Source organism: Lynx rufus, unplaced genomic scaffold, assembly GCF_022079265.1.
Source record: "Lynx rufus isolate CCGP_SWC_20201006 ecotype Redwood Valley unplaced genomic scaffold, mLynRuf1.p SCAF_12, whole genome shotgun sequence".
NCBI classification, from domain to species: Eukaryota; Metazoa; Chordata; class Mammalia; order Carnivora; family Felidae; genus Lynx; species Lynx rufus.
In genome coordinates this window covers 18,456,836-18,469,245 of record NW_025814826.1, presented here as the reverse complement: position 1 = coordinate 18,469,245, position 12,410 = coordinate 18,456,836, and the positions used below count along the sequence as shown (strand labels likewise).

Here is a 12,410-nt window from a genome sequence, read left to right as displayed (position 1 = left end):
AAGCTTAGGTTTTCTCTGAGATGGAGCCTAAAAGAGTGAATAATATCATGGTTTTTCTAGGAAATTGTTTTTGAAGAAAAAATTGATTTACCTTTGCCCACCAGCTTGACAGCATGAAGTAGGTATTAACATTTTCATCTCCAAATTGCTCAGCCACATAGAGTCCCAGTGATCCATACTTGTCATATATGTTTCTCTTTGCCATGTCGGTAAGTATTGTGTGGGCGTTGTTGATTTCTTTAAACTTTTCAGCAGCAGCTGGATCATCTGGATTCTTGTCTGGATGATGTTTCAAGGCCAGCTTTCTTTTAAAATAAAAAAAGTGAGGGAAAGTATTATTTGACAAGAATTGCAATGACATTTTAGGGGGGCATTATTCATTTGTTCATCATTTTTACATGCAATTACTGTGAAATGATAAGTTTCACAAAAATGTTGATGTGACTAAGCAAGTTTCCATTAGATGTTGTCTCTTGTTTCTATGTGCAGGCACAGTAGTATTGTTTCTTTCCTCACATCCTCAAAGGAATTCTCAATAGCTGCGTAGTTGTTGAGTCTGAGCCATTTTGCTGTTGGCAGATATGTGAAGTTTATTTTCACCTGGCAGCTGATCAGTGGCCCACTTCAATATGCAGAGGCCTTTCAAGTGTTTGAGCAATAGAGTAAGTTTACACCAAAATTCCATTTAGAACTGGAACAAGTTTCTGGAATTAACAAAAGTTCACACCACATATTCTAAAAGTTAAATGAAAAATTGTCCCAAAAAATCTGATTCATACTCCCTTGAATAAAATTATGACCTTTTTCACAAATCTTCCACAAACCCTTCTTCACTCCCTTTTGTTTTTATGAACAGATACTATGACTTTCCTTGTTGTCAAATGTATATTTGACTTCTTTTTTTAAAATTTATTTATTTTGAGAGAGAGAGTGAGCAAGCAGGGGAGGGGCAGAGGGAGAGGGAGACAGATCCAAAGCAGGTTCTGTGCTGTCAGCGCAGAGCCCAACATGGAGCTAGATTGCATGAGCCGTGAGGTCATGACCTGAACTGAAATGAAGAGTCAGATGCTTAACCAAGTGAGCCACCCAGGCGTCCCTATTTGACTTCTTTTAAAATAGGTCTTTCCACTTCAAATAATCTGTAGAAATTTAGTTGTGAGTAAAAGGGCCTGTCTTCTCTGTGGATCATGAATCAGTTCCTGATGAATATATGTATGTGTTGTTTTGCAGTGTGGTGTGTGTGTGTGTGTGTGTGTGTGTGAGAGAGAGAGAGAGAGAGAGCGAGAGAGAGAGAGAGAGAGAGATTTGAGGGTAATTTATTCTTGTTATACTCAAGTATTAAAAAACCTATAACACGAATGTGAGAACTGGGCTATGATAGTCAGGGTCTGGCTGGTGGCCATTTCCTTCACTTCCCTTTGCAGACAGATTTAAATAATGATTAAAGCAGTGTTCAAAATTGAGTCTGTAGTAATTTTTCCACTAAAAAGTCAACAAATTTTATGACTCCGTACTGGAAATTTTATGTGACTTGTTCTCTCTGCTGTGTCCTTTATAGCTCTATGTACGAATATACCTTAAGCTTTTATTTTGGTTTAGATTAAACAGTTTCATTTTAATGCAATAATAAAAGGCCGTAGTAGAACAGAAAAGTAAAGTCTACTTTATAAGTCAATCTATACAATAAGCTGGAAAAAAAATCACACATATTTTGGGAATTAAAGTACTGCTGGTTAGGAAGTAGGTGATTAAGCAGCTCAGCATCAGTACCAAAATACTTAAAAGTGTAAATCATGGTGTAAAAGCGATTTCAACTCTGAACTCAGAATAAACAAAAAGAATAAAACAATGATAGTTCATTTTAAATTTGTTTAACTAAAACATTTTCATGCTTTTTGAGAGATGTTTGGGGTATCTATGTTTTTTTATGTGCAGAATTCATAATGAAATCTTGTGCTAATAGCATAAAATGCCTATTTTGTCATTTAAAAGATCTTTTATAATGTTTACTATGTGCTAGCACTATTGTAAGCATGTTATAAATATTAATTCATTAATATTTATCACAACTCTATGAAATAGGTATTATCATGATCCCATTTTACAGATGAGGAAATTTAGCCACCAGAAAGTTAAGTAATTTGCCCAATATCACACAGCTAATAATTACAGCCAGGCTTTGAACGCAGGGAATTTGACCTCGAGCACATGCTCTTAACCACCACTAGGCTGCCTTTTTTGTATTTTTAAATTTAAAAAGTAAGGCACACAGTGTTAGTAGACCATTATAAAAGGACTTTGGCTTTTGGTCTTTAAGGTGATGTGGGAAGCCATTGGGTTTTTTTGAGAAAAAGAGTGGTATGATCTGACTTTAGTTTTAGAAGGATTACTGACTCTTGGAGAGGACAAAGACCAAAGCAGGGAGACTCTTTTAGGAAAAGTCCATGGTGGTTCTGATCAGTGTGGTAGTGGAGGATATAATGAGAAGTGGTTGGATTCTGGATATATTTTGAAAGCTAGCTGATGAATTGGATGTGGGATACAAAAGAAAGAAATGAGATGGCACCAGAGTTTTGGCCTGAGCAAATAGCAGTTTGTAGTTACTACTTAATGAGTCGGCAAGAATTTATTTTTCTTTTTTTGGCAGTAGGGAATGGTTTGTTAGGATTTAGAGTTTGTATTTTAGACACATTTGAGATGCCTATTAGACTTCTAAGTGGAGATGGAGGTAAGAGAGATATATGAGCCTGGAGTTTAGGCAAGAATTACTGTAGGAGATGCATGTTTGGGAGTTCTCAGCAAGTAGATGGTATTTAGAGCTATGGAAGTGGAAAAGATTCACAAGTGAGTGGGTCCAAGAGAAATCCAAAAACTGGGCTTTGAGAAGGAAGAACAAGCAAAGGAGATGAAGAAAGAAAGATCAATGAGGCAGAAGGAAAAATATGGAGAATATGGGGTCTTGGGATCTAAGCGAACAAAGTATTTCTTTTTTTTTTTATCATTTTTTTTTAATTTTTTTATTTTTTTATTTTTTTAATATCTGAACTTTATTGTCAAATTGGTTTCCATACAACACCCAGTGCTCATCCCAAAAGGTCCCCTCTTCAATACCCATCACCCACCCTCCCCTCCCTCCCACCCCCCATCAACCCTCAGTTTGTTCTCAGTTTTTAAGAGTCTCTTATGCTTTGAACAAAGTATTTCAAGGAGGAGAGTGGTCATTTGTGTCAAATACTATTAACAGGTCATATATGATGAGGACTAAGAACTGATCACTAGGTTTAGTGATATAGAAATTTTTGGTGACCTTGATACACACACACACACACGCACGCACATGCACATGCACATAGACAGTGGTATATATGTCTGTATAAGGAAAAATAAAGCAGAAAAATGAGAAGAAAGAGGAAAATGGAAGTTTATGACCACAATTAACAGTGCTTATAGCTGCACATTGGGATTATAGGTGATTATTTTGTTTTTGCTTGTTACAAAAAATATACATATCGCTTGTGTAGTTTCCTTCCATAAGCATTGTTAAGGTCCAGTTACAAATGTTGTTCTCTTTTAATAGCTGAAAGTTTAGAGTTTGTTCTCTTAAATGACCCACTGACAAATTAGAAGGGGTAAAAAAGGAAGAAAGGAAAAAGTCCTCTAACTTCAGTGATACAATGATCATCATCAAATAACATCAAGTGGATTCTTTAAACACATTAATTTTAATGGCATGATATCCCTGGAATTCTCACACCATGCCCTCGAATACAATTTACAGCATTTCCCCCTACTAGTTCCAGAAATCAAATTCAAGCCAATCAGATACAAGAGCTATTAATTCTGCCTTGAAAAAAGAAACCCCTGCAAAGTGCCTCTTTGCATACATTTGCTTCTTTTTAGGTTTCAGTTGTAGACTGATTATATACTGCCCGAGACTTAGCCAGAGAAGCCTAGCTTCCTGTCATATTTTAAGCTGTTCGGATCTTTGTCAGCTTACAAGGGCAGATGCACCCAGCCATTTATTACACTCCTCTAACAATAGCACTGGCAAATTCAGAGGGCTGGAGCATCTCCATTTGTAACAAATCCAATTCCTGGTCGTCAGCAGCATTTTGACTCCTCTTGGCAGATACTCTTGGCTCTGAGGAATCCTTGGGAAATATGGCTAGCAGAGGCAGCTACCAAAATTACACAACTGCTCAGGAAGTAATTGGTTAATGACCCACACTTGGGAATTGCCTATAGACCAAGGAAGCATGTGTGGAATTTAGGGTGAAAGAAAGTGCTTGGAGTACGTTTAAATATAAAATTCACCTAATTCATTTTAAAGATCTTTCTTATAATTTCTCATTTTAAACTTAAAAAGTAATAGAATTCTAACCAGAATGTGTGCTTTTTATCCTAAATCTCTCTCTACTCTTAATCACCTAATTAATCTGGTATGGCTATAACTAATGTTAGAAATAGCATCAATGCCTCTCATTTCCGCTTTGCAATCCATTGACAACCGTAAACTGAAATGCATAGTGAATTCAGTTGAGTGGTGGAGAAGATGAACGTGGGGTTTATAGTTGTAATTACTTATGGCCGCTATTTTGAGACAGTGGCATACTTCTAAGAATTATGATGTTTTGCCCAGTTCTTTTCCTCTTAACATCTAACACTCAGATCAGATCTACCTACTACTCTCTACCAGTCTCTATGTCATCTAAGACCTGATCCTGACCATGTTGCCTCAATTCTAGGCCAGATCTATCTCCATGGGGTTGAAATATCAGAGGAGACCTTGTTTGGGAAGGGTGGCATCTGAACTTCAGGGAATTAAGATCTATCCTGGCATGGCTGTGTCTATAAGCTGCCTTTCCCCACTCAACACATTTTCAGCTGCTTTCTCCAATTACCTCCTGTTGTTTCCTATTTCAAAATTTCTCCACTGCAGTGTGACTTTCTGTTAAACTCTCTCAGCCACAAAGTTTATTTCCCCTCCAGTGTCCCAGAAGAAGCTACCTGTTGCCTAAGATGAAAGAGTAGAAGAAGAAGAGTGAAGCATTGATTTCTTCCCATCTCCTAGAACCTTTAAAATAAAGTTAGCATCTACTGCAAAGATAGCAAAACAAAACAAAACAAACAAACAAAAAACCCAAACAAAATATGAGTTTGAAAAAGCTCAGGTAGCAAAACAAAGCAAAATCTGAGTTCAGAGTAGACTTTCTAGAAATATTCTAGATAATATTCTCTTAAATATTATTCTCAGATAATTATTTCTAGAAAAAATTGGCTATAATGGGAAGGAGACTGGTGGTAAATAGGAAAATTAACTGCTATAAACCAGAGTTTGAAGGTGAAAACAACCCCTAGATTAGTAACCCTAGATGTATGGCAAGTGTTGCATAATGGAACTTGATAGCTGTCATAATACTGGAAGTTTGGTGGACCTCCTGTGCCCTCTTGGACTAAATCAACACCCAAGTGAAAACGTAAGAAACCAACATAGGAATCCCAGTGCACACATCTCCCTGACATTTGGTAGTGATGGACATTTTAATGTTTGACAGTTGGATGGATATAGATATATGTATATATGTGTATATATACATACATATATACACATATATACATATATATACATATATATGTATATACATACATATATACATATGTATACACATATATACATATATACATCTCTTTGTAGTTTCATTTGTATTTTCCTAATTACTAATGAGGCTGATATATATATTCTTGCAATTATAATTTGGATATCCTCTATTTAAGTGCATAATCTTTTGCCAGTGTTTAGTTTGATGTTTAAATTAATTTGTAGTATTTAAAAAATATGTGTTCTATATATGAATCCTTTGTCACTTATATGTATTACATATATATTCTCCCATTCTGGGAACTTGTTATTTTCTTTATGGACTCTTTTGATGAACAGAAATTCTTAATTTTAATTTAGTTGAATTGATCAATTTTAGTCTGAATTCAGAAAGATTCTCAAAGTTTTATAATTTTACTATTTACGTCTTGCATATATTTTATTAGATTTATTCCTAGGAACTTATACTTTGTGTGTGTGGTTTTGACATTTAAAAATGTTTTCTTAATTCATTGCAGATATAAGAGATTTTTATATATTGATGTTCCTAAGCTTATTTATTAATGTTAATAAATTACAGATTATTTTGCATTTTCTACATACACAGTTATATAATATATAAAAAATTGTTTCTTTCCTTTCCAGTCCTTATATAATTTAACATTTTCTTCTTATTATTGTTTTGGCTAAGACCTTGGGTATGATGTCAGATAAAAGCAGTTGTATCAGGGGTGCCTGGGTGGCTCAGTTGGTTAAGCATCCAACTTCAGCTCAGCTCATGATCTCACAACTCATGAATTTGAGGGCTCTGTGCTGACAGCTCAGAGCCTGGAGCCAGCTTCAGAGTCTTTGTCTCCCTCTATCCCTGCTCCTCCCCTGCTTGCACTCTGTCTCTCTCTCTCTTCAAAATAAACAATACAAAAAATAAAAATAAGTTAAAAAAATAAAAGTGATTATAGCAGCCATCCTTCTCTTTTACTAATTTACTAACAGTGAATGGATGTTAGATTTTATAAAATGCTTTTTCTTTATCTGTTGAGAAGACACATTTTTTTTGTCTTTCAATCTGTTTATGTGATTGATTTTCTAATGTTAATTGAAGTTTGTGTTCTTGGATAAACTCAACTTGGCCATTTTGTATTATTTTTTATTTATTGCTAGACTCAGTTTTCTAAAATGTGCATCTAATTATAAATTTCCTTCTAAGTACTACTTAAACTGCATTTCCCAAGTTTTAATATGTGACATTCAGTTCTAGATATTTCCTTTTTTAAAATGTTTATTCTTTGAGAGAGAGAGAGAGAGAAACATGAGCAGGGTAGAGGCAGAGAGAGGGAGACACAGAATCCAAAGCAGGCTCAAAAGCTCAGAATCCAAAGCTGACAGCTCAGAGCCCAATGCAGGGCTTGAACCCATAAACCATGAGATCATGACCTGAACCAAAGTTGGACGCTTAATCGACTGAGCCACCCAGGTGCCCCTGGTTCTAGATATTTTCTAATTTTAATTGTGGTTTATTTTACCCATGAGTTAGTTTAAATTGTGCCTCCCAATTTTCAAACACATGGGAATTTTCTAGTTATCTTATTATTCTTACTGTCTATCATGATCGTATTGCTGTGAGAAAACATTTTATTTGATTTAAGTCCTTCAAAATTTGAGGGTTGCTCTATGTCTCATTATTTGTTCAATTTTTATAAATGTTCCATGTGTACTTTAAAGAATATATATTCCATACCTGTTGAGTGCTTTGTTCTTATAGAAGAGTATTAGATTTTATTTGCTAATTTTTTTTTGTTCAAATCTTCTATATTCTTAACCATTTTACTGATCTACCAAACAAGGTATGTTTCCCACTATGGCTGCAGGTTTGCATATTTCTCCTTATAGTTGTCACTTGTTGCTGTATGTATTTTAGGCCATGGTTTTTGAAGCATACAAATTAACAACCGTTATACATGACTAGTGAATTGAACTTTTATCATTTGAAATATGCCTCTTCACCTCTAGTAATACTTTTTGTCATTACTTTGATATGAATAAGCAACACCAGCTTTCTTTGGGTAGGCATCTACCTAGAATATATTTTTCTTTACTTTTATTTTCACATTTTCTGTATACTTATGTATTAGATGTGTGTTTTGTGAATCCCATATTATTTTTTTATTTACAATGACAATCTTTCTCTTTTAATTGAAGCATTTAGCCTATGTTTATTTTTAATATAATTATTGATATAATTCAGGTTAAATCTACCACATCATTATTTTTTTTTGCCCATATAAAAATATATTTTTCCTCCTTTTTGCCTTCTTTTGGATTAAGTCTTTATAGTTTTTCTACTTTTTTCCATGGTTGCTTTTGGAAATTATACATTTTTAAAATTCCTCTTAGAAAATCCTTATCAAAGTCCAATATCAAGATACTTTAGTCTTCCTTCAAGAGAATATAAAAGTCTTAGGACATGAACACTATTACTTTCCTCCTAACATAAGTGTTGTTGGTAGCATGTATTTTAATTCTCTAAGTCTCTTAGTCCCTCAAGAATTGCTATTTAATACAATTATTATTTAATGATCTTTTTCACAATTAGTGTTTGTGTGCATTTACTCGCATATTTTCCAATTATGTTGCCATTGATTGGAACATCTTACATCTCTGACTATCCATCTGGAATTATTTTCCTCCTGCATATTAACACCCTTTAGTATATCTGTATAGATCTGCTGATAATTAATTCTTACGATTTTTGTTTAACTTAAAAATGTCTTTATTTAACTTTCATTTTTGAAGGGCATTTTCCTTGGATATAGAATTGTAAGTTATCAACTATTTTCTTTTTCACACTGAAGATCTCAGTCCAGTGTCTTCTAGATTCCATTATTTCTGTTAAAAAATCTGTTACAAGTCTATTGTTGTTCTTTGAAGATAGTTTGTATTTTTTTTTCTGGTGGCCATCAAAGCTTTACATCATTTTTCAACAGTTTTCCTGTAATGTGCTTTGATACAGATTTCTTTCTATTTGTTCTGTTTGGCTTTTATTTGGCTGCTGGTATAAATGGATTGATATTGTTCATGAGCCTGGAAAATTCACAAACATTGTTTTCAAATAAGTTTCCTCTTATTCTCTTTCTACTCTTCTTTTCAGACTCCAGTTGCATTTATCTAATGGATCTTCTTCTATGTGTTTCATCTTCTTGCATTGTTTCCTGTCGTTTTGTAATTCTTTCTTGCTATTTTCTTCTGGTCTATCTTCCAATCAGCTCTCTAACCTGTTAAACACTGCCTTTGAGTTCTTAAGTTTGGTTGCTGTATTTTTTAGTTGTGAAACTTATGTTTCATTTAAAAAATCTGAAATATCCCTTTTCATAATTTTCAGTTTTCTGTGAAAATCCTCAATCTTTTATTTTTTGATCATAGTTATTTTAAAATCTGTATTGGATAATTTTAATACCTGAGGTTGTCTGTGGTTTTGTGTCTATTGTCTCATTTCTGCTGATTCCTGTTCATATTGTCTTGACTTCTGTGCTTGTCTCTGTGTGCCAAATACTGTATTTTTAAAACTGTAAAAAGAGTATTATATGTAGGAAAGTTGTGAAAGAGTAAATCCTAAGACTTTTTATGGTAAGCAGAAATTTTTTTCTCTTTTCTTCTTTTGTATCTATATGAGATGATGGATGTTAGTTGAGCCTATTGCAATAATCATTTCACAACGTATGTAAATCAGACCATCATGCTATATAGCTTAAACTTATATAAAGATGTATGCCAATTATTTCCCAATAAAACTAGGAAAATTTTTAAAGAAATAGTTGGACTGCCAAGAGAATATTGTCTTATACCAGAGAGCACTTTTATTTCCTATTTTCAGATGCCTGGAAGCACTTACTAAACTGAGGTCATCTTAATCCAATATTAGGGATTGAGATTTTTTCAGTCACCTAGGTGGCTCCAAGTTCAGTTATAATCCATACAAAACTGGTGTTTTCCTTTATCTACTTCTGGGTAACAAGCTACAGTGAAATTTAATAGCTTAAAGCAACAAAAATTTTATTAATTTGCCTACAATGTTGTAATTAGGCAGAACTTAGTGGATACAAGTCCTGTTTGCTTTGGCTAGGACTGCTCAATTGGAGCTGAAGGATTTGCTTTCAAGATGGCCTCACTGACTTGCTGGTAAGTTGGCACTAGCTATGGCTGAGAGCTCAGCTAGGGCTTGTTGGCTGGGAACTCTGTTCTTCATGGGGCTTCTCCACATGGCTAAATGAGGAGCCCCAAAGTATGATAATCTCAGGATATCCATACTTCTTAAAAAGTGGCTAACTTAAACCATATTGCAGAAGCAGAAGCTGCTAGGCCTTTTTAGGATTTAGGTCCACCATCACTTCTGCCACATTCTATTGGTTAAATTAGATCAGAGAGCCAGCCCAGATTCAAGAGGGTTATACAAGGACATGAATACCAGGAAATATGGTTTATAGAGGACCACAAAAGTAATAGTGAACCACAGATGATTTACTTCGATTTTGTCCTTTGTCCTGGGGTGCAGCACTTCAGAGTATAAATAGAATTGCAAGACTCTCATTCTTGTTGGCTAGGGTCCCAAAATTTTCTCCTTTCTCTGTAGAGTCCTGCTCAGCCTTTCAGCTTCTCTTCTTCCTTATCATGACCTAGTCAGCAGTAATTCTTTAATATCAAGTGCTTTTCAGATGTATATATTAAAAGATAATTTTTATCCAGTTTTTCTAGTTTCTCTCAGGGGAAAGGAAAATGACCCAAATTACCTAGTCAATGATAACCAGAAACTCTTGGTTATCTTTTATTTCTCCATTCTTCTCTTTCAAGTATAGTTGACCTTTTGAACAATGCAGGAGTTGGGGTGCCAACCTCCCACAGTCAAAAATCCATATATAACTTTTGACTCCCCCAAAACTTAACTACTAATAGCCTACTGTTGACCAGAAGCCGTACTGATAAAGTAAATAGTCAATTAACTTATATACTATATTCTTACAATAAAGTAAACTAGAGAAAGAAAATATTATTAAGAAAATCATAAGGAAGAGAAAATACATTTATAGTACCATACTGTATTTACCTTAAAAAAATCCACATGAAAGTGGACCAGTACAGTTCAAACCAATGTTGTTCAAGGGTCAACTATATATGTTAATTCTACCTAAGGCCTCTGTTCTATACCACTGTTATGTAAATGACCCATTGTTTCTTTACTGCAAGCTGAGACCCATTAGCTCAAAAGCCCACCAAAGCTAGACTCAAATTTTTACATGTTTAATTATTTTAAAAATAGCTGAAAGAAGCAGATTATCAGCCATTTGGAGCCTACCTACTTTATATATCTGCAAGACCTTGCTCCATATGTGCTTAAGAGCCTTGAGGTTCTAAGAATCCAACCTGCCATGGCCCTCTGGAGCTGTCTGGCTCAGAGACTTCCCACTATGCTCCTGAGTGACATCACCTAGACATGTAAGCCCCCTTGCCAATGCCCCCACCTTCCCTTCTCACTGAGTTCCCTTGCCTTGCTCCCCTTCTGTAAGTGGCTCCCTAGCTAAAAACCTCTGGATTGTTTCATGCTGTGAGCATCTTCCCCTCTCAAGCAATAAAGCCCCACCCAATAAAACTTATTGTGGGTTACTGCCTCTTATGGTCATATCTTTTCTCTTGGTCAACCTCTGAATCCCTTGAACACTTTACAACCACTTCACGCATTTGTACCCAGCACATTTTTTCTCCCCACAAGAAACTTGATACAATCTACTGATGAAAGAAGGCCAGAACAAGAATGTTATTGGGGCTTAAGGAAGAGGAGCCACTGGGTGAGGATTAGTACAGAGTCCTGCAAAAGGGACAGAATAGAAATTTCAGGGCACCATTTGGCTTCAAATTGCAAATAATGATGCCAGTGCTACCCCTGCCATGTAATTATTTCTGAAACACCTGCTGCCATAGTATATGATTCAAGTATTTTGATCACCAAGCCACCCAGGGCCCTCTGAAGGCCACATTACACAGTCCTATGATTTCCTCACATTTGCAGATGGAATATCAGAACAGCTCACCCCAGCAATTGTCAGGGTGTTCTCTAGTTCTGTGTGATCCTCAGTCACATTCGTGATTCAAGACAGATGGCATGAGATAACAATAGGAACCATAAATGATGATCTGTTTTAGAGAATTGACCTTTTCGCCCCATCACATAAAACCTGATGGAGAGTCAAGTGCTGACCTCTAGTGGCAGTCAATGCATTGATATCACTTCACAATAATCTTGTCAAGTTTTTACTAGACTATGTAATAATTTCACTTTATGAGGCATTATGCTTGAGTATTTTTTTTAATTTGAGAGTTAAAAATATTTAAACTTTTGAAAAGTTTAAATGCTAATTGATAATTCTTTGTTTTAGATAGTTTTCTGGTCAGAACTCTTAGGCTAATTTTAAGAGCCAGCTCTTTACCTCCCCTAATAAGGTAGAATAGACTAGAATACTTGTACAAACACAGATAAACTGTGCCCAATATTAGAAGTATTTATCTACACCAGTCATAAGAGTACTGCCTTAAGGAATGAGGACCTGATATTCTGAAACCAGTAGGCCACTATAAGCCTTCAAACCTTCAGCAAGCCACTAAGATCTCTGTGTGTTACATTTTTAAAATATTTTTTTCTTACCAGCCTAAAGCTTGTCCAGAATCTAAGAGCTGCATACAACTTAAGATCTCTGTATTTGGCTCAGGTTTCCAACAAAAGTTTCTGGACCTCTAATCTTACTATGTTTCTTAGGGAAATGTT

At 35.1% G+C, this 12,410-nt stretch overlaps 1 protein-coding gene across 1 annotated transcript in view; it reads right to left on the bottom strand.

Annotated features, from left to right (window-relative positions):
* Window positions 1-12,410, bottom strand: part of DNAJC5B (DnaJ heat shock protein family (Hsp40) member C5 beta) — a 61,859-nt gene that overhangs the window by 21,447 nt on the left and 28,002 nt on the right. The window contains exon 3 of the mRNA XM_047073735.1: window positions 92-305. Coding sequence (XP_046929691.1) covers window positions 92-305 — 214 coding nt within the window. The remainder of the gene's footprint in view (window positions 1-91; window positions 306-12,410) is intronic.